This window comes from Elgaria multicarinata, chromosome 6 (assembly GCF_023053635.1).
Source record: "Elgaria multicarinata webbii isolate HBS135686 ecotype San Diego chromosome 6, rElgMul1.1.pri, whole genome shotgun sequence".
NCBI classification, from domain to species: domain Eukaryota; kingdom Metazoa; phylum Chordata; class Lepidosauria; order Squamata; family Anguidae; genus Elgaria; species Elgaria multicarinata.
Genome location: NC_086176.1, coordinates 44,672,376 through 44,693,693, shown reverse-complemented (window position 1 = coordinate 44,693,693; position 21,318 = coordinate 44,672,376). Strand labels below are relative to the sequence as shown.

General features: G+C 39.4%; 1 protein-coding gene across 8 annotated transcripts in view; it reads right to left on the bottom strand.

The window, feature by feature from the left end:
- The window catches only part of PIP5K1B (phosphatidylinositol-4-phosphate 5-kinase type 1 beta), a 96,040-nt gene that overhangs the window by 31,721 nt on the left and 43,001 nt on the right, over positions 1 to 21,318 (bottom strand). For all 8 annotated transcript variants that reach the window (XM_063129307.1, XM_063129312.1, XM_063129308.1 and 5 more), the window contains 4 exons: positions 20,309 to 20,439; positions 14,151 to 14,268; positions 10,498 to 10,650; positions 9,093 to 9,392 (listed from right to left, as the gene is read on the bottom strand). In XM_063129307.1, coding sequence (XP_062985377.1) covers positions 9,093 to 9,392; positions 10,498 to 10,650; positions 14,151 to 14,268; positions 20,309 to 20,439 — 702 coding nt within the window. The remainder of the gene's footprint in view (positions 1 to 9,092; positions 9,393 to 10,497; positions 10,651 to 14,150; positions 14,269 to 20,308; positions 20,440 to 21,318) is intronic.

Genomic DNA, 21,318 nt, shown 5'->3' with positions numbered 1-21,318 from the left:
GCCCACTTAAAACATTGGTGCCATATACTTGTGCCTGTCTGTCTACCTATGATATCATCACAATGTTGGGAGAAAGTCATATTTTATGGTGGTTGTTCTAACATACATGTGGGTATAGTCCATTGACACAACAAATCTTGGGATGTGACCAAAATACCTGTAACTCTTCTACAATTTGTCCAATGCAACAATTCATTGAAAATCATCTTTTGGGCTACATTGGCCCTGTTCAGACAACATGCTAGACAACAATGTTTAAGTGTTTCGACCTATGGCTTAGTGTGTCATGTGAACCAATCCTAACCATGATAGCTACCTAACCACGGTTTAAATATGCTCACTAACCACTTACTGCAAAAGGGTTAGCAGCCTAATCGTGGATTAACATGTTGTCTGAACAGGCTCATATTGTTGAAAGACAAAGACCATTAATCTTCACTTTCAATGGTATCAGTTATCTTAAAAGCACAAATTTATTTGTATAATTGATTTACTACAAGTGTTCTGCCAACCTTAAGATGAATGAACCCAGAGATATAACTGCTTCTGCATACTATTAATATGAAACAATAGCACCATCCTCCCAAATAGTCCCATTAGCACAACTAATGTTTTCAGTGAGAGTTATTAATATTTTGTTTCTGACAGATGTTTTGTTTTTTATTCTTCTGCAGAAACAAAACATGATCTTAGCATTCGAAAATAAATAGCTTAGTTCAACACTGTGACATCCAATTGATCATATAATGAATAAAGTCAATTCACCCAAGAGGGTAAAGCTGGACACATGCCCTATCACAAACAAAGCTACATCATTATCCTGTATTTATACCACACCAGAATAAATATTTGGAGATATAAACAGTTAAAAAATGATTTTGACTTCAGCTCAATCGGATGGTACATTTCTTCACTTTTCCTTAAAGCAAATATTGACTCAGGAAGTTGTGCAATTTTTTTACTCTCGTCTATGATCCTTGAATACACATTCAGTTGTGTGTCAAAGCTTAGAAGGATTATGACTGAAGATGCTAGCCATAGGCCAAACTAATTTTCAAACATAAAACATGCTTAAACCCCAAAATTAACTATATAGAGATGGAAATATACAAACACCAGGTAACATACATAATATTCAATATACAACATAAAACACCCTAATCAATAAAAGTATCAGAATATAACATGCCTAACTTTAGAAGGGAATGCAGAGATTCTATGTTCTTAGCAAGGAACTGAGAAGATTATATCCTACTTTCAGATAGTACTTTGTTGTACGACTTCCCCTGAGTCTATAAAGCTAGTTTAAGTCTGGTTTTAGCAGCTGCTAAAGCAAACATAGAGACACCGGCATTTAAAACATTTAATATACTAGCTTTTCAGTTTATATATAATTATATGTAAACAGTTCAATGCAGTATGTCTCACAATGGAACATTAGACAGTAAAGTGTGACGTAAAACAATTTCTAACAACTGTGGATTTCCCCAAACCAATGGGTTCTAGTGTCCAACAGGACAGAATGGAATCAGCTATCCTTAAGAACTAAAGGCAGCTTAGAGAGTTAGATGAAGATCAGTTCTGAAAAGAAATACTTCTGATGTGGGAGTCTATCACAGTTCAATCCTCTACATGTTACTCAAAAGTATGGCCCAAATTGTTAATCAAGGCTTAGGCCTTAGCTAGACCAGGCTATATCCCAGGTTGATAACCAGGATCGTCCCTGTGTGTCCAGATGACGTACAGGGGATCCCGGGCTCAGGCAGGGGTTTATTTATTTATTTAAAACATTTATATCCCACCCTATATCAATAAGATCTCAGGGCGGCGTACAGATAAAAGCATATAGTATAAAACAGTAAATATACACAGCTAAAAACAAATTAAACCATTTGTTTTAACCCTCCCTGCCCCCGGGATATAGCCTACCCCTATGGGCCTGCTTTTTCCCTGCGGTCTCCGGCTGAGCCTGAGTCAGCGAGCGTGTTGCCCGTTTTTGTGGTTTTTCCTGGCTCGTGCGATTACTCACAGGGAGCCGTGCACAGGGCGCAGCGCTTCCCAGGTGGCAGGGTGGGGGGAGCAGGGAGACCCATTTTTTTTTTAAAAAAACACCCCCCCACTTACCTTTGCGCACGATCGTTTGTGCGCGTCGTCCCCTTTAAAAGTAACAAAAATGACGGGCGCAATGGCTCTCTTCGTGAGGTCGCCTCGCCTTATGTGTAAACGAGGGCGACATCCCGCGATACTTTACCGGTAGGTCTAGCTAAGGCCTTAATCACAAGTCAAGCTTGCATTGGCTTGCAGACTTAAGAGTGGAAAGGTGACTGGGTATAACTGAAGGGTTTGCAAACCACACATTAGTTATCAGGACTGGGTTTTAAAGAAAAAGTCCTGTTCCCTTTTGCGAGTTTATAACAAAATTAAATTCTGAAAATCTAGAGGTAGGATCCGTGTGCTCACCTCTTTGCTAGTTCCATGAATGCACTGAGACTTTTAGGATTTCTCCTTCCAAGTGCAGTTACATGGCTCTTTGGATGATACTCTAGACTGGGTGGTCCAGAAAGAAGAACACATTTAAGGGGCTGGCCTTAGTTCAAAAGTTTGAGAAACATTGTTTTACAAGAGAGATTAATATTTGTTTTGGGGTGTTAGCTGAAGTTTTCTTGGAAAAAAAACAGAGCGCTCATTCTTTTTTAGCAATGTGTTTAGCTTGGGAAAAGAATAATCAATTCTGTCTGGTATGAAACTACCATCTGCACAACCCTAGAGTATGACCTGCTGGTACATATATTGCTTCAGGGTTTATGCTATCAGAACTCCTCCTTTCACCCAAATATTTAAAACACTACGGAAAACAGATTTTATCCTTATTCTCTCAGAGCCTGGGATCACGAATAAGTCATATGTGGAATGAAGGAGGCAAAACTCAGGAGGAAATTCAATATTCTATTGTGATGAAAGCATTTCCTGAATATTCTTCTAATCGTAAACACAAAGTATGGAGAATGCCCAAGAGGACAGCCTTGGAGGTCTTGTTTCTGAGAAGCAGAGGCTGAAGACAGACATAATTTTGAAAGAAAGCCCAAAATACTCTGACATGCTGACAGGTCTCTTGTTCTACCCACCTCACTGTATCTAACATACCGATGAATTGCACACCAACATGTCATTTTTGCCTATCTTTGCATGCTATTGCTGCCACAACTTCTCAGGAACGGAAACACAGCAAACCAATGCCACGTGCTCGGGATAAAAGCAGCAGCACCTTTTCCCCTCTCAGGCACATGATGTGGCTACAGGGGTGCTTTGTTTGGAGGAGGGGGATGCCGGCAGTAGCAACTTGGCAGGTGAGCAAACAGGGAGGGGCAGAAAAGGATATGTCTGTCTTCAATTCACTTGTATGTTAGATACAGGCTTTACTATAAGGGGAGTACAGACTGCACATGCTTTGTGCTCCCTTTCTATATTATGTCTGTCTTCAGTCAGAGTCTATATACAGAGAAGAAATGTAAGAACATAAGAAGAGCCTGGTCTAACTTGCCCTGCATTCTGTTCACACAGTGCCCAACTGTGAGAAACCCACTAGTAGGACCTGAGTGGCATAACACTCTACCGCTCAGGTTTTCCAGTAACTGGTGCACATAGGCACACTGCCTCTGATACTGGAGGTAGCACAGCCATCATTGATAGACTTATCCTCCTTGAATTTGTGCCATCCCCTTTTAATGCCATTTAAACTGGTGACCGTCACTACACCTAGTGACAGAAAATTCCGTAGTTTATGTACTGTGTAAAGAAGTACTTCATTTTATCTGCCCTGAATCTCCCACCAATCAGCTTCATGGGATGAGCCCAGGTTCTAATATTAGGAAAGGGGGGCGGAAATGTCTCCCAAACAACTTTTTCCACACCCTGCATAATTTTGTCCCCCTTTATCATGTCTTCCCTCACTCACTATTTTTCTAAGTTAAACAATCGCAGCTGTTCCAACTTCCCTCACAGGAGGAGATTCATCAGCTTAAAGCTCTCTCTGAGTTTAAGATAGCCATAAAGACTAGTCTCTTCTGGCAGGCCTACCCAGATGAATTTTAAACCTAAGAGTTTTAAGGTGTTGTGATAGTTATTTTAATATTCTATTGGTTTTATATGTACTTTTAACTAATTTTATGTATTATATTGTGCTTGGTGTTGTTCCCTGCCTTGATCCAGAGGGAGAGGCGGGTTAATAATAATAATAATAATAATAATAATAATAATAATAATAATAATAAGGGAGTTGCTCCAGCCCCGTGATCATTTTAGCTACCCTTTTCTGCACTTTTTCCAACTCTCCAATACCACCTTTTTACGTGTACTGGATCAACAATAGCAGGAAATAACTTCTAATGATATTTACATATCTATGCTTTACATATGGCAAATGTAGTTCCAGAACCTGTACATTTTTGTGCCATGTGGAAATTTAATACAGTCATTTTACATCTTCTTTGTATACTGCCTTGGGACATTTTATGAAATGTAGCATAGAAATGTTTAAATAAATACAAAAATACATTTGTCCAGTCTTCTGCAGCATTCAGAATTACCACTGGGTGATCAAGAAGAGAAACGCAGAAGTTGCTTCTTTAATTCTTTTAGTACACAAATAATTGATATTGGGACATGTGGGCAGACACACTAATCAAAAATTTTGTGGGTCAATAATTTTTGTGGATTAATTTGTAAACCAGTTTTATGTGGTTCAAATAATCTTCCCTTGGTTTAGGCTCGTGGAAAATCTCCCCTTCCCACTCAGCCACCCCTTCACCACAACCCTCTCTCCTCCCCAGCAGATTCTCCCAACCCTCCAGAGAGTATTTTGGGGGTGGGCGGGCTCTGGGGGCTGGTGCGGACAGGAAGAGGAGGGAAATTCAGCTTACTCCTGCCCTGTTATACAAGTGGATAACTGGATCCCACCCTTCATTACACATCTGGCCAGAACTGCTCTTGGATAGCCCAAGCACCAGGCCTCCATCTGTGCACCAAAGTACCAATGGACAGGAGAAGTTGCCTAAAATAAGAGAGATCCTTCGCCAGACAATATTGATTCTCAGACTTTATCACCAGTCTAGCTTAGATACAACAGTTATATTCTTACCTCTTTAATAAATGGAAACTAAAGCACCACCTTTGGTCAAGAAAAAAAATGTTAGCATAACCAATGTAATTATCATCTACTTGAAGGCTTCTTCTAATTTAATGTGCCCCCCACAAAACCACTTCTAAATCCACCTCTTTCTTATTGCCGTCCGAAAGCTCCTGTGCTATCTTTACATTACCTCACCTCCATCTAAAGCTCTTTGGGGCAGAGATCAACGAGGGAGGGAGGGAGGAAGAGTGTATTATTTTACTTACACACACACACAGGCATTAGAACCATTTAATCATGTAATATTTTAGGAGTTGATTAAATAGGAAGGCCCCAATATATTCTATTACAATGCATGTAGATTTGCATTAAGAGAAAGTTACAGTGGACAACAAATTCCGATAACATTTCTCCACATATATGGACTATCAGGTAATCCTGTGAGCTGGAAATATTTTAGGCACTCCCATGAATTTGCAGACAGCCTAGAATGGAATTACAAAAAGCTTTCCTATGTATTATGTAAGAAGTTACTAGCTTTTGTTATTTTTAATCTGGTTTTCTCTCACTTAAGTAATCTGTTTATTTTCACTATGGTACATTTTTCTATAGCTTTATGGTTTTGATGCTATCATTAACTTTTTGAAATTATAAAGGTGGAAAGGACAAATGTGTTTCCAGAGACATGATTCTTATGTGTAGTTACTAATTGCTTGAGTTCATGGAATATTCATTTCTAGAGGCTAGGACATGGAACAATGTCCTTTGTTAGTGGAAAAAGTCTGATGAGCAGGCAGCTGATTATTAGATCATCTCAACTTCACGCTCAAAATCCAAACAAAAGATGGCTTCATGTTCACTAACAAATCTTGACACAACGCTGCAGTGTGCCAACAAACATTACACTCCTCTCATGAGGGATGCCCTTTTTGTCATATAATCCCCGTCTCAACCATGCTAGTTTCTTATCAGGGCACTTTCATACTTTTCCCTAAAAGTCTTGCCTCTCTTTTTTTCCTTTTATTGTCACACAATCAAAATATCTATCCTGCCCCGTCTTCCTTATACACCTACACCATTCTCTGAGATCACTTCACATTAAAGACTTCATTGGAGGAATCAGAATGTATTCCACATGTAGATCAAGGATGGGCAACATATGCCCCTCCCAGGTCATTTTTGCAGTTCCTGTTGCCCCCACCAACAAATTTGCTGCTATAGCAAAAAAGCTGCCATTTTCTTTCAAACAAGGCATGCAGGGACAGCGTGCCTTGTTGGCAAGCAGAATCGTGTATCTGAAATCCTCAGGGGCTAAAGCGGTGGAGCAGAAGGATGTGGCTCCCAGTGGGAGAGAAATTGGTCCCTGGACCCACAGACGTTGCCCACCCCTGATATAGTCATCTTACTGCTTCTTGTATTGTTTTTGGTGCAATTAGAATTTAGTATTGTATTTTATATCTGAACTGCTGAGGGATTTTATTTATATTTCATGGTATATAAATAAATAGTCATGACTGATTATCTTGTGCATATGGAATTTTTCCTGGTGGATTTGGGGTGTGTGTGCATATACAAACAGCTGGGTAAGCCATAATTGGCCTCAGCTGCCCACACAGATCAAAAACCACACATGAACTTCATGGTAATTCCTGTGGAAGTGATTTCTGTGAAGGAACTTCCAACATGTGAGGTTGCAATTGCTTTTCTTGGCAAGGTCTTATGGACTGAACAGCAAAATCAAAATTCCAGTTACTGTCCTCCTCTGGAGAAAGAGTCCCAAACCATAAATACAGTTGGTAGCTACCAACTTTAATCTAGCAACCGATACAAACTTACAAAAGCAATGGAACGGATAGTTAAATACACAGAGTCTTTCTAAAAACAACAGTGTGATCTTAAACTGTTCGTTAGAAGAATGAAAAATAACAAGTTTCAAGAGCCTCACATTCAATCTTAAAATGATTATCTTTAGGCGTCCCACCACCACCACCACGCCCATAGATGCTTTATTGGTTAATACCAACCTTTCCCAACCTGGTGCCCTCCAATTGTTTTGGACTACAACTCCCAATGTTCCTGACCAATGGCCATGCTGGATGGAGCTGATGGGAGTTGAAGTCCAAAACATCTGGAGGGCACAAGGTTGGAGAAGGTTGGTTTATACCTATTTGAATGTTGCTTGTTATTTCCTATATATTTTTTAAAATTAATCTGCCAGTGACCTCCACCGTCTGGGTTGAGGTGAGATGAGGCATTTCAGTTGTGGCACCCTACATTCAGAACACTCTCCTCAGGACAGGCTCACCTTGTCCTTTTGGCTCTAGGCAAAGATATTTTTATTGTCCAAGACTTTTAAAATAAATAAATAAAACCAGGTACAAAAGTTATTTGTTTGAAATTATTTTTAGGCCACCTTTAAGAGTAAAACCTTCACAAGGCTGCGTACAAGATACAAAACCAATATAATAACCGTCAATAAAAACAAAGATTACTGATTTTTTAAAAATCATTAAAAACTTAAGTTAACTAGAACAGCAGGCCCAAAACTTACAAAAAAGGCAGAAGATGTAATTAGGTCTTTAGAGCTTTTCCCAGGACAAAGAAGGCCCCTGATGAACCCCCAATGGAACCTGATTCCAGAGGAAAAAGGTAGCTAGCAAAGTGAAAACAAAAATAAAGCAGCATGATTGTGTTTTCATGCAGAAAAATAATAAAGAGGGTGGTATAATGCAAAACACGAGCAAGAGCTTTAAGGTGAAACCAACAAGACCAATTAAAAAGGCATTACAACAGTCTGACTGGGACAAAATACGAGAATGAACCAATGCGTGGGAAGAAACAAGTGAAAAAAAAACCCGCATTTAACAACTGAAAATGACAAAATTTGGTTAATGATAAAATCTGAGGGGGGAAACGGAAGAACCCAAACACCACCATGATCTTGAGCTTGAGAAAGAAGAGAAATAGTTCATCAATGGACAACAAAACAGAATACACATAGGAGGAGGGGGAGGGTCTAGAAGTAAAATAAGAAACACTATATCTGAAAGATTAAGTTTCAAAAGAATGAGCAGGAAATAGCAAGGTTACAAAAAGAAAGATTAACCAAAGAAGAAGACAGGTTAGAGATAGAAAAGAGTAACAGAATATCATCATAGACATGGTAATTCATCCCAAAACATGGAATGAAAGTGCAACCCTATGCATGTCTACTTGGAAGTAAGTCCTATTGAATTCTATGGGACTTATTACTAAGTAAATGTACTTAGGATTGCAACCTTAGACAACCTAAAGGATGAAGGTAAAGAATAAAAAACAGAAGGCTTAACAGAGAACCTAGCTAGGGCGGGGGATGGGGGGGACATGGCTGGTATGGTTAAAAAGGCAAGAAGTTAACAAAGATCTATGAAATTTTAAAAAAACATACAAAGAACATTACCTATGCTAACTCTTGTGCCACAGCACTAGTTATTGGGCAGTTCCCAAATGTGTCATTCTGTTAATGCATATGATGTTGCACTAGCGGAAACTAGGAATCCAATTAAAGTTACTGTTGCGCATCATGCTTGTGCAACCCGTTGCACATTGTGAAACAGTTGCACGAGTGTAACGAGCAACTACTTGCACAGCGGAAAGATTCAGTGGAGCTCTGCTAGAACTATTTGAGTTTGCAGAATGACACCATCTATACTGTCCAAGACAAAAACTATATATCTGCTCGCACTCAGAGAAAAGAGTACTGTGGCGATTTAAAGGTGAACACATATATTGTTTTAAAGTGTGCATCGCTTTGAGCGCCATAGTGAACCCACATAGTTATTATAAATACTTTAAATGAATAACTGGTGGCATAACCTTTTGTGGACTAGAGCCCACTTCATCTTTCTGCTGTGTTTATGCAGTGCCTTGTTACAGGAGAATCATGGTCTGACAACAGGAATTGGTATCAAAAGGTTTCACTTACACGACAGTCCCTCTGTAGTGTTTTCATCAGTGCACTATAGGTTTCTGAGTCAAAATATAATCCTTCCTGCATATCTTGCAGAAAATCCAAGTCTTTAAAGGTGGGGTTGGACTTCTCTCGTTCTTTCCTGGATGCTCTCCTTTTGTACGTGGAGCCTTTCAAGTCATAGTTGAAATGCATTTTCAGTGCTCGTGGCAAAACATTGTTCATCACAACTATCCTGATATTAATACCCCCCGACTGAACACAATACAGTCCATAAAATTTTGGTAAGAGTGTCCTTGGATTCTGGTTGAGATTCTTAAAAACAAAACAAAAAACAAAAAAATAGCAATGAACATTTGTAAGATATTTAAGGTAAATTTTCCACATGTATGTAAATATAGACAGGAGAACCAGTTCTATTCCAAACAATGCAGGCTGTTATTTTTTGGACTACTACTTCAAAAAGATGTGTTATTCTAATCCAAAACATTCTAAAGTTTAACAAAAAGGTTGCCTCTTAATCAGATGGTCTCCACTCTTAGGACTGGCGAGGACACAATTCTCTCAGGCTGCAATCCTACACCCACTTATTCTGGAGTAAACCCCACTGAATACAATGGACCTTTTCAGACAGCATGCTAAATCATGGTTAGGCTGCTAACCCTTTTGCAGCAAATGGTTAATGAGCATTTTTAAACCATGCTTATTTAACCACCATGGTTAGGAATGGTTCACATGACAAGCTGATCTTGTTCAGATGACATGCCAAGCTGCGATGGTTAAGCATTTTGAGCTAAACATTACAGCTTAGAGTGTTATGTGAACCATTCCTAACCATGGAGGTTACCTAACCACAATTTAAACACACTCAAGGAGACTAAGGCCTTAGCTAGACCTAAGGATTATCCCAAGCAAATGGAGGGGTTGTCCCTGCCTGCTCCCAGAATCGCCTGTGTGTCATTTGGATGCACAGGGATGATCCCAGGGCAATCCCAGGATATAGGCCTGGTCTAGCCATGGCCTAAGATAGACTAGTTCTGAAACAAGAGGAAATAAAAGTTATATGTAACGTGCAATTCCTACAACTGGCTGAACTAGCACACAAATGCAAACAATATGCTTTACCAATATCAGTGCAAGTACAACATAACAAAACAGAATATAATGGTGGTATTACACAAGTGGTCAATCAGCATCATGGCCAGTTATATTGACTGTTATAGTTAAGGGTGTTTGTCTATTAACCTTGAATATTTAAAAGTTCACCTACTTTCATGTATAAAGTACGGAAGGGGGAAAGCAGTATTTACAATTCACAAGAACATGGGGAAGTATTGAATAAATCGTTAAAGAGCAAAGTAAAATCTCACATGCACAAAAGAAACCAAAAAGGAAAAGTCAAGGACTTGAATTTATTTACCATGTAGTAGCCAGGCAACAACTTCTGAAGGAACTCCGCTTCTTTGTGTTGAACTGTTTTGATTATGAACTCATCATCGCTAGTGACAAAGAACAAGGATCCACTGGCACCAGGGTTGGATAGTTCTATTAGAGGTTCACTGCATATTGAATACTGAATACACAAAGAGAAATTTAATGCCACTGTGAGTGACGGAAATATAAAAGCCATTTTTTAAAAAGTAGGTTAACCATAAAAGGTGGCCAAGGAGACCTTTATGAACCTGCTATTTAAACATATCACAATAGTCAGTTACTCTGGAAAGCCAATGCCAGTAGAGAGTTTATAGAACACAAACAGGTTCTTCCTCATTACATGGTATGCATTCTTTCCCAGAATTGGTATGCAAGTAACTCATAAGACTTCATTGGTGCTGCTTTCAATGTCTTCTTTACTAGGCCCATATCTTTGGGAACTTCTGTGCAAGAGTCATTAAAATCTACAGAAAACATGCAAGAGCACAACCATTTTCTTGCACAATTCCCATTCTCTACAAGAGAACATGCTCAGGAAAAATTCCAAGCTGATCAGGCCGACCTATTGTGAGCGCTCTCTCAACCTGTCAGGAACTTGTTTAATCCAACACCCACACACCCACAAAATAGGAATTGGAATTTAAGTAACACTCTTTGAATTTACTTTCTAGGCAATTTGTATGTTATTCTGTGAATCTGTGTTTTATTTGTTCTTAAGAACAGAGATTCACTCCTATATGAATTGTTGCAGTAAAAAAAAACCTGAGGCAAACTAGATCCCAAAGCTCCAGCAAAGTAGATCTAATTTTTTTCTTATTAGCAGTTTCATCAAAGAAGGTGTAGATATTAAGTCAATGGAAAAGTCTGAGGTGGGGCAACTCACTATAAATATTTATTTTGCATGCATTAGTGTACATATACCTCTTACAACAAACAGAATGTTTTACTAGGTTAGAAGTGTTTTCTACATGGATAACTTTTCTCTGCAAAAGACTGTGCATTCCCTTAATGACAGACGAGAGAAATAGCAATATAAAAACAAAAGTAATCAATGGCAAAGTAATTCTACAATTGAACATGTAAGAGTTTCGCCTCCATCCCACCCCACCCCACCCCACCAATATACAGAACCATATCAAGAGACATGGAAGTAAGTTATATCACTTAAAAAGCAACAAACATCATTCTGTAACATGGCTTTGAAAATTCCTCATCCCAGCCATAGCAGTATTGAGGGAAGGATCAGAGTTAATATCTGATATTTGCAAGAGTTTGTGATTCTTGGTCTGGGGACCAGAAAGCCCCCAAGACCAATCCAGCAAGTCTGTTCAAGGGAATCAGCACAGTCTCCCTGGTATTTCATGCAGCAACTGTGGATCGAGATACTAGTTCTCTTCTTGCCAATAATTGTAGCATAAATATCAAATTTTTATTGCTTTGAATTCCATAGTGGATTACTTGAGATATATTTTATGCTGACATTTAATCATACTTTTAACAAGAAATTTGCCTGTAAATAAAAACAAAACATGACCTAGAACACTGAGATATGCATGAGTGTTTCTGCCCATGCATACAGTCCACTTGTGGCATGCAGTAATAAATATAGTAATCTCCCATTTTGTCTAAACTAGGAAACTATGGTTATGAGCTGCAGAGCAAGCCAGGATATTAAACCAATTTCAAACCATAGTTTAATATCCTGGATTGTTCCTAAACCATACTTTCCCAGTTCAGAAAAAATGAAATGAGACTTCCTGATGAAACTGCAAGCTGCACGAAGGGGGAAACAACAAGGCTGCATACACAGGAAAAAGGCCTGCCCATAGCTTGAATTAATGAGCTGTGATTATCCAAACCATCTCTAGTCCAGAAGTGGCCAGAAGACAGCTCAGGATCTACTGGTAGATCTTTGGGTGATTAGATTAGGAAGGATTTCTGACCCCCAATTGTCTAATTATAGCAAAAACAAAATTAAACACTAGTCAATTGCTAAAGTGATCAACAACAAAACCTGGGCTTTTTTGCTGGCTTAACAAACTAGAGTTTATTTTAAAACACAATTCCTGGTTTGCACACTACAATAAACTAGCAATCTGCTAAAACTTATTTTGGTTTATTCCTCCTCATGGTCATCTGGGAGGAAGATACGCGAGGGGGAACTTCACAGAGGCTCCATTTTGCTCATATGGATAGCACTAAATTATGGTTTAGCACAGGTATGGACAACATGCAGCCCACGGAAGCCCCCCTGGCCTCCATAGTGCCCCCCTACCCCTGTCGCACTGCTGAAATGTTTGCCTATTAGTTTGAAAACAAGCTAAATGTGTCCCTTTTAAACCTTCATCACAGTTTGCCAGTGGTGCAGCAGCAACAACTCACAGGCATCTGGGAGGGTGAGATGTGGCCCCAGCCCCCCGCCAAAATTGCCCAACTCTTGTTTAGCGTTACATACCAGATAGCTGCTGGTATCTGTGTATTTTTATCTATTAGTACTTTTAAAGTAATGTTTTTATTTCACTTAATGATGCATTATGGTTTATTTCATTATTAGCATAAAAGTCACCATTAACTAAAGAATCAATAGTGCAAAAGATGAACTCCAGGCTTTTTGCAAATCAGTACACCTCTCCTCCTTTTTTCATGCTGACACACTGTGGGCCTTACAGAATTCTAGCCTTGCCTTTGATAACAGTGTCATATTAAAGACAAAAGGAAGAGACAATTCACACACTGCTGACAACTGCAAGTACATATATATGCTGTTTCTCTTACAGCTATTCAGAACATGGTGCCACATCTCAATGAGGCAATGCGTATGGTTCCAACTATATTAACTCTTGCTGAATTCAGTCTTTTCCCTGTACAACTGCTTGCTGTTTGTCTGCTACAGCTGATCTGCATGTAAACGTCTGTTGCTTCATGTCTTTTCCAATCATTAAATGACTGTGTAAAGCTTCAAAATCAAGAACTGCATGAGTGTTTTAAAATATAGTGAAGATATGCTATGGGATGCATGTTTTCCAGGTCAAGGTTACAACATATGGAAGCAAATATTTATATACTTTGTTAGACAATTACATTGCAATTAACAGCCGGAGGTCCCTCAACGAGAATTCAATCAGGAAAATCCACAGGAGTATTTAACTTCAATTACAATATTCTGGTAGAAATAATGACCTGAGCAGCAACTATAGTTTGGCTGCTGAGCTATCAATTAACACATCAGGTTTTAGGGCAGCTAATTACAAGTTGAACAATTACATGCTTGGCCAAGAACTAAATTTATACAGAAGTTAGAAAATCTTTAAATACACACAGACGCACATCAACATTGGACCTCCCTCTCTGACCCAACCTGGAATTCATGAATTTAGCCCTGTAGATCACACTTACTAAGGAATTCGTCTTACCACCCTGCCACCTTGAAAGAACAGATGGTTAGACTAGCTCTTTTTGTGTGAATCAAGCAAAACCTGGCATACCTTCTCACCCTGAACTCAGCTACAGGTGCTTGGAGATGGTACTGCAGCAAAGAATACTGTTCAGTCTCCTCCTAGAGTAAAACAATTGGCCCCCAATGGTTCAGAAACAGCTATTTCTTTCCCTATTTGTGAGGGGGGAAATGCAAATTCTTACCAAGTAGTCATCAGGTTTAATACCAAAAAGTTCTCTGAAGTAGCGGAAGGCTAGAGGAGCATAGGTCTTAAATCTGAAGTCTGGATAATGGTGAGCAGGAGTCAGGTTGCTCCCTTCACTGAATTGAAAGAGAAGTTTAAAACATTACACATATGCATTAAAAAAATCTTACTATAAATAGCTTACTTGTGGAAATTCTTTCCCCTCTCCCCACAATGAGAAGGCTTAGGGGGCGGGGGAGAAATGGAATAAAACAGGGTATTTTGAGGGGGGAAATCCTTTCTCCTCACATTTCTCAAAAATCATAGGAAAAATCAGGAAATTTCCCCTCAAAATGTTTTGGTTCCCACCCTCAATTTATTTTCTGTTTTCCCCCCAAGGTCTTCACATCCCAACTTTCGAGGTAAGAGCAAATCAAGAACGAACGAACATGATTGTACTGTTGTCAAATCAACAAGCGTACGAAGACTCAGTACATTTTCTGACCACTCTAATCTAATATCATTTTCTGTGTTCTCCTAAAAAGAGTCTATGGGTGCAGTTATAGTCATTTGCCTAAGAACAATCCCCAATGAATTCAATAGAGCTCACATATTTATGGAATTGCACTGTATGCCAATCAGCCAACAACAACATCTGTTTATGGCAGGGGTGAGAAACCCTTATCAGCCTGAGCTCTTAGGGCTCACATTCCACTGATGGGCAGGACCAAAGGCGAAAGTGTGTCTGACACACACAAAAGCGGGTGGGCCTAATCCTCCCCCGTAATTCCATTGCTATCAATTTGTACTAGGAAGCACGCCTACTAATAAATGAGCAGGACTACGTGTCTACTCAGAAGCAGGACTAAATCACTCAGCAGCACTTTTAAAAATAGCACCCTAAATATCAAGTTGATGCATGTCTACTCAGAAGCAAGCATAAGCAACATGTCTCTTCACAAGTAAGCAGGCAAGCGCCTGTGTGCCTGCTTAGACATAACCAGGAAAGTATCACTCAGCAGCACTTTAAAAGAGCATCCTAAATATCAAACCTATGCATATCTGTTCAGAAGGTAGCAGGTCAAGGCAAAGAAAGAAGCAGGATCAAATCATTTAGCATTTATACTCAGAAGCTGGGGGAAATTGAAAATATACAGTGGTGTGAAAAAGAAAGTACAGCCTCTTGGAACTGTATGATTTTACATATCAGGACAATCACCTGTTCCTTAGCAGGTCTAAAAATTAGGTAAACACAACTTCAGATGAACAACAACACATGACATATTACACTGTGTCATGATTTATTTAACAGAAATAAAGCCAGAATGGAGAAGCCATGTGTGAAAAAGTAAGTACACCCTTACTGCTTCCATAGAAATTAAGATGCTAAGTAGCAGACAGGTGCTGCTAATCAAATGCCCGTGATTAATTGATCATCAGCAAGTATGACCACCTCTATAAAAGCCAAAGTTTTTTCAGTTTGCTGGTCTGGAGTATTCAGGTGTGTGTTAACACAATGCCTAGGAGGAAAGACATCAGCAATGATCTTAGAGAAGCAATTGCTGCTGCCCATCAATCTGGGAAGGGTTATAAGGCCATTTCCAAACAATTTAAAGTCCATCATTCTACAGTGAGAAAGATGATTCAAAAGTGGAAAACATTCAAGACTGTTGCCAATCTTCCCAGGAGAGGACGTCCCAGCAGAATCACCCTAAGGTCAGACCATGCAATGCTCAGAGGAATTGCAAAAACCCCAAGAGTTACATCTCAGACTCTACAGGCCTCAGTGAGCATGTTAAATGTTAAAGTTCATGACAGTACAATTAGAAAAAGACTGAACAAGTATGGTTTGTTTGGAAGGGTTGCCAGGAGAAAGCCTCTTCCCTCTAAAAAGAACATGGCAGCACGGCTTAGGTTTGCAAAGTTGCACCTGAACAAACCACAAGTCTTCTGGAACAATGTCCTTTGGACAGACAAGTCCAAAGTGGAGAAGTTTGGCCATAATGCACAGCGCCACGTTTGGCGAAAACCAAACACAGCATATCAGCACAAACACCCCATACCAACTGTCAAGCACAGTGGTGGAGGGGTGATGATTTGGGCTTGTTTTGCAGCCACAGGACCTGGGAACCTTGCAGTCATTGAGTTGACCATGAACTCCTCTGTATACCAAAGTATTCTAGAGTCAAACGTGAGGCCATCTGTCCGACAGCTAAAGCTTGGCCGAAATTGGGTCATGCAACAGGACAATGATCCCAAGCACACCAGCAAATCTACAACAGAATGGCTGAAAAAGAAAAGAATCAAGGTGTTGCAATGGCCCAGTCAAAGTCCAGACCTCAACCCGATTGAAATGCTGTGGCGGGACCTTAAGAGAGCTGTGCATAAACAAATGCCCTCAAACCTCAATGAATGAAGCCAAGTTGTAAAGAAGAGTGGGCCAAAATTCCCCCACAACGATGTGAGAGACTGATAAAGTCATACAGAAAACCATTACTTCAACTTATTGCTGCTAAAGGTGGTTCTACAAGCTATTGAATCATAAGGTGTACGTACTTTTTCACACATGGCTTCTCCATTTTGGCTTTATTTCTGTTAAATAAATCATGACACGGTGTAATATGTCATGTGTTGTTGTTCATCTGAGGTTGTATTTACCTAATTTTTAGACCTGCTAAGGAACAGATGATTGTTATTATGTCCTGATATGTAAAATCATACAATTCCAAGAGGCTGTACTTTCTTTTTCACACGACTGTAAGTAATTCTTATTTTTTTATCACTCTTTACAGTTCTAAAGTCACTTTGTTTCTTGCACCTGAAAATAAAATATGACGCTCTTTTGCAAACTTTGTGCATAATCCAGTATTACAGATTAAGTCAGGTACATATTGCTCCGAAATACTTAGACAACAAAGCAAATAAGTATAACATAGCATTCTTCAGACAGCAGAAGAGTCAATTATAATGCAGAAGAGCTAGGCCAGACAGGAGTTTGAGGTTCTCTTTGTCAGAACATGCAGCACATTGAATGACGAAGGGCTGTAACTGGTTCACACACACTGCCAGCTGAGTTGAAGAACAGCAATACTGTGATAAAGGAAACCCTTGAGGCTAATGATAAAACATAGTGGTGGGGGGAGTGGAGAGTAAAAGTACAGTTCTGAAACAAAAAAGAAGGGATAGCAGTTGGGAGAAAAAATATTCCAGATTAAAATGTGTACAGGACTTCTGAATTTATTAGGATTCTCCTATTCTGCTTTAAGCCTTTACTGATGCTACAAAACACTTGAATTGTGTAACTGAGCAAGGGGAGGGAATGCAAATTATGCAACATTCTGTCTTGTCTCTGCTTATTCCAGCAAAAGATTTTGTAGATTGTAGATTATGATTGGTTGTACTATTTTTGTTTTAAGTTTGCATGCCTTGAGATAATATAGAGTGTAACAAACATCATGTTGTTTAATATGCAGGACTGGATTTGGAGCTCTGGTTGATTCACTGGATTTATGCCATCAAGACAAGAATCCCTGACCCCAATGCTAACAAATTACTCCATGCATTGCAAAGGGTTAATGTGGGGAAACTGCAGGCCTCAGAGTCACTTCTCTGGACACTGCAGGCCCACACTTGCTTTCTGGAGTGCCCTGTGGGAATTGCTTCTGCTTTGTGTATGTGCACAAGACAGAGTAAGAAGTAGGGAAGGAACAGGTGGCACACGGAAAGAAAAAGCAGTACAATCCTGCAGTGCGGCAAACTCCACACACTTCAGGCCCTGTTCCACCCACCATCAACTGCGCCCCCTGGTTGACTTTTCCTTTGGGTCAATGGCCCTTCCTAGGAAAAACGCTCCCCAAGCTTTCCAAAACACCTGGCTATCATACAATATCTGAGACCACCTGTGAAAGTTCATGACCTCCACACTCAAAAAGAAAGCAACAGAAAAAATGAAATATTATGTCATTTAAGATGTGGCTTCTTTGTCGTCTCTTTCTTGACATCAGAAAGTTACAATTAGAATCATACGCTCATAACTCCATTAAGTATTCAAATCCACATCTCAGACCCACAGATCAACCTACTTAGGTAACAGTTCTGGCATCAGGAACTGTGCAAGACTGAATTGTACTACCTCCCTAGAATGTTAAGATTGTTTCTATCATCTTGCCAAGCAACAGGCACTTGTAAAGGGGAAGCTGCAATATGCAAAACTTCACATTCAAAAGCAGTTATGTGGGGTCCATGAGCATATGCAGACTACAGCTTCTCTTAGTTATTTATTGAGAGTTCTGTTTTCAAAGACAGAAGCAGATTGAGTTCAAAACCCAATTATGTACTAAACATCTATCTATAAATCCCAAGAAGAGTACAAAGCATATAAACAACAAATTATATTTTTATGAAGAATTCTTCTGGTTCAGTGTCACTGATCTGTAGGAAGTCCAGATGTTTGTGTGTTGGTAGCCTCTTACACCCTGGTTGCTGGAAACATTATGGGTTGAAGCATTCTTTGGAGGGGCAGAAAGAGCAATTCTCACCTTTTAACAGCAAGTCCACTGGATAGTTATACAATTGCTATGTAATGAATGAAGATTCACTCCTTTTAAAAACTTTTACATAAACCGTTGTATTCGCTAGCAGAAACTACCAATTATCAGCATCTGCTTGGGACAGGGCTCCACTGAGGGGGAGGCCACAAAGTCAATTTGCCTCCAGCTCCCAAAAAGTCTTATTTCAGGTCCTGTAATCCTGCATCAAGACATATCTCACCACACATGCATGGGTCCTTGTAGACCCCTGCCCCAGGCCCAGTAAACCCTCTAGGCAGCTCTGCTTGGGAATTCCCAAATAGTTAAGTACCAAAAATGGAATGACTGGTCTTCATCTATTATTCCCAGAAACTACTCTGCTGTTAGAGCTTCTCCTGTGAGATTAGGAAAGCAAAAACCGGAACTGGTCTAGAGATGTTTGTTTGCAAGGAAGATGAAAGACCATCTGCATGATATCCCAATGGGACTTCATGGCACGACCCCAGAGGTGTAGAATGTCAGGCCCACAGGCCAGATCCAACCCTAAAAGGTTGAAATGCCTCCCCTCTGGCTTTCTTACTGGCAGTAAGAGCTTTAAGCTACAATATGCTGGATTTTTTTGTGTTTTGGCCCTATTCTTTTTGCCTTGACCCCACCCAGCACTGGAATGCGACGCCTGAGCGCTTCTCCAAAATTGAAAGAGGTTCTGCAGCCCCCTATACTACCTAAATGGAAAGCAAACACCCTGTCACATTTTGTGCCATTGTAACTATCAGTTAGCAAATGCATTGGATAGCCAAACTTGTCTATGTCATTTAACTAGAACCTACATTTAACCATTTTAATTTCCTTTGAAATTAACTAATTAGTAGATAGTTTAAAACCATATTTGGTGTGTTTCGAAATAATAGTTTCAAATATAAAATCTCTGAAATGAATATGCTTGGCTATAGTTAATAAACATAGTTGCATAGAGAAAGGGCAAAGTTCAATAGGTAGAGAACTGTCTGTAAGCTTTGCTTTGTGTAATTACTTACAATAAAGAAATACATCATATGACCATTGTTATTGCACTGGAATGCAATTAAGACAATATAACAATCCTGTTTCCTCAAAACAGGTTCTCATTATTGACAAAAAGAACAAATAAACTGTACTTGCAACACTATATGCATTTTTTTGAAGTTTAATATAACACTGTGGCCCACTAAACATTGACTCCTTATTTGTTTTCCCAATAAATCTTCTATTTTATATGAATGCATGGTCTTCCTTTCAATACATCTTTCATTTTATGTGAATTTACTATTATTATTATTATTATTATTATTATTATTATTATTATTAGCATATTCATGAAACAATCCTTTTTACCTTGCATTAAGGGAAGTAGATTATTCCATTTTAAAGCAATTTTTAAAATTCATCCTTAAAATGTGGCCAGTGGTATTGCTTAGTAGGAGACTATGGGCCAGTTAGCATCTCTCAGCTTAATCTCACACAGTTGTTGGGAAATTAAAAAAGGGATGGGGGGGGGAAGAGAAATTTGGGAGAAAACTGGGATAAAGCCTGAGTAAATAAATAAATTGGCAAAGATGGGGGTGTTGGTGTGGGGGGGAAGAAAAATATAATGAAATATTGCCCTTACCTGGGAAGAAACACACTTTCTACTACATAGAAGTCTTGCATAAGCACATCTCTGTCTGGTTTAGAGGTGAGGTTACCCACTGTGTATCCTATTCCCAGCTGTATGGTACCTTTAATAGCCGAGGATGCAGTCTGCAAAGAAAGACAAAACATTTGCAAGTGTCAGCTTTCTGTAAATGGATTTTCTTGACCCATATGAAATTTATAAAATTTCCATTTGCCTTGGCATCCCACCAAATATATAACAGGTTAGTTTATCTATAAGCGGAGGTCACTACTCAGAAGTAAAAGTCTGGAGACAATTACAAATTGTAATAGCAAATGGAAATCTAGCATGCAAATGACGGTTGAGTTATTCACAAACATCACAGTGAACTGAACAAAGTATTCAAACCTGCCATCTCACAAACTGCAGAAAGCTCTCAAAAAAACCTCCTCCCAAAAAATGAACATTCCTGAGTCTGGATTGGCTCTTTCACAAGCAGGTGGTCTCTAACAAAAGGAAGAGCTTGAGATTCCTAGGAACTTTAAGCGGTTTCACTAACCATTATACTTTTCTAGGAGATGAGAGGGAAACTGTGCTAGACAACCCCTCCCCGCCACACCCTAAAATGTAACAGTAAAAATCAAAGTGGCTCTATACTCTTGCAGCTCCAAAGGTCCCCCTATCTTGCTTTTAGAGCTGTTTTTATTTGTTGGGGGCTCTTATCAAAGCAAATGGAGATGTGCATGAACTATGGTGCTATGCAGGCAAAACAGGAGGGTGGGTGAGGCAGCTGATAAGAAGAACCGTCAGTGCACAGTCCTAGAATCTGATTTGAAGAGCTTAAGCCAGATGGTTACTGTAGGGAGATGGTGGCTGTACCACTTGTGAGGAAATCAGATTCTGGTGGTGCTTGAGGCTGACACAATGAAGTTATGCTGGGGTTTCAGTGAATAATATGGTTAAGGGGCTTTGGAGAGAGTTGTGTTCTCTTTAAAGAAAAGGTGGATCTCTAGTATGCAGAAGTC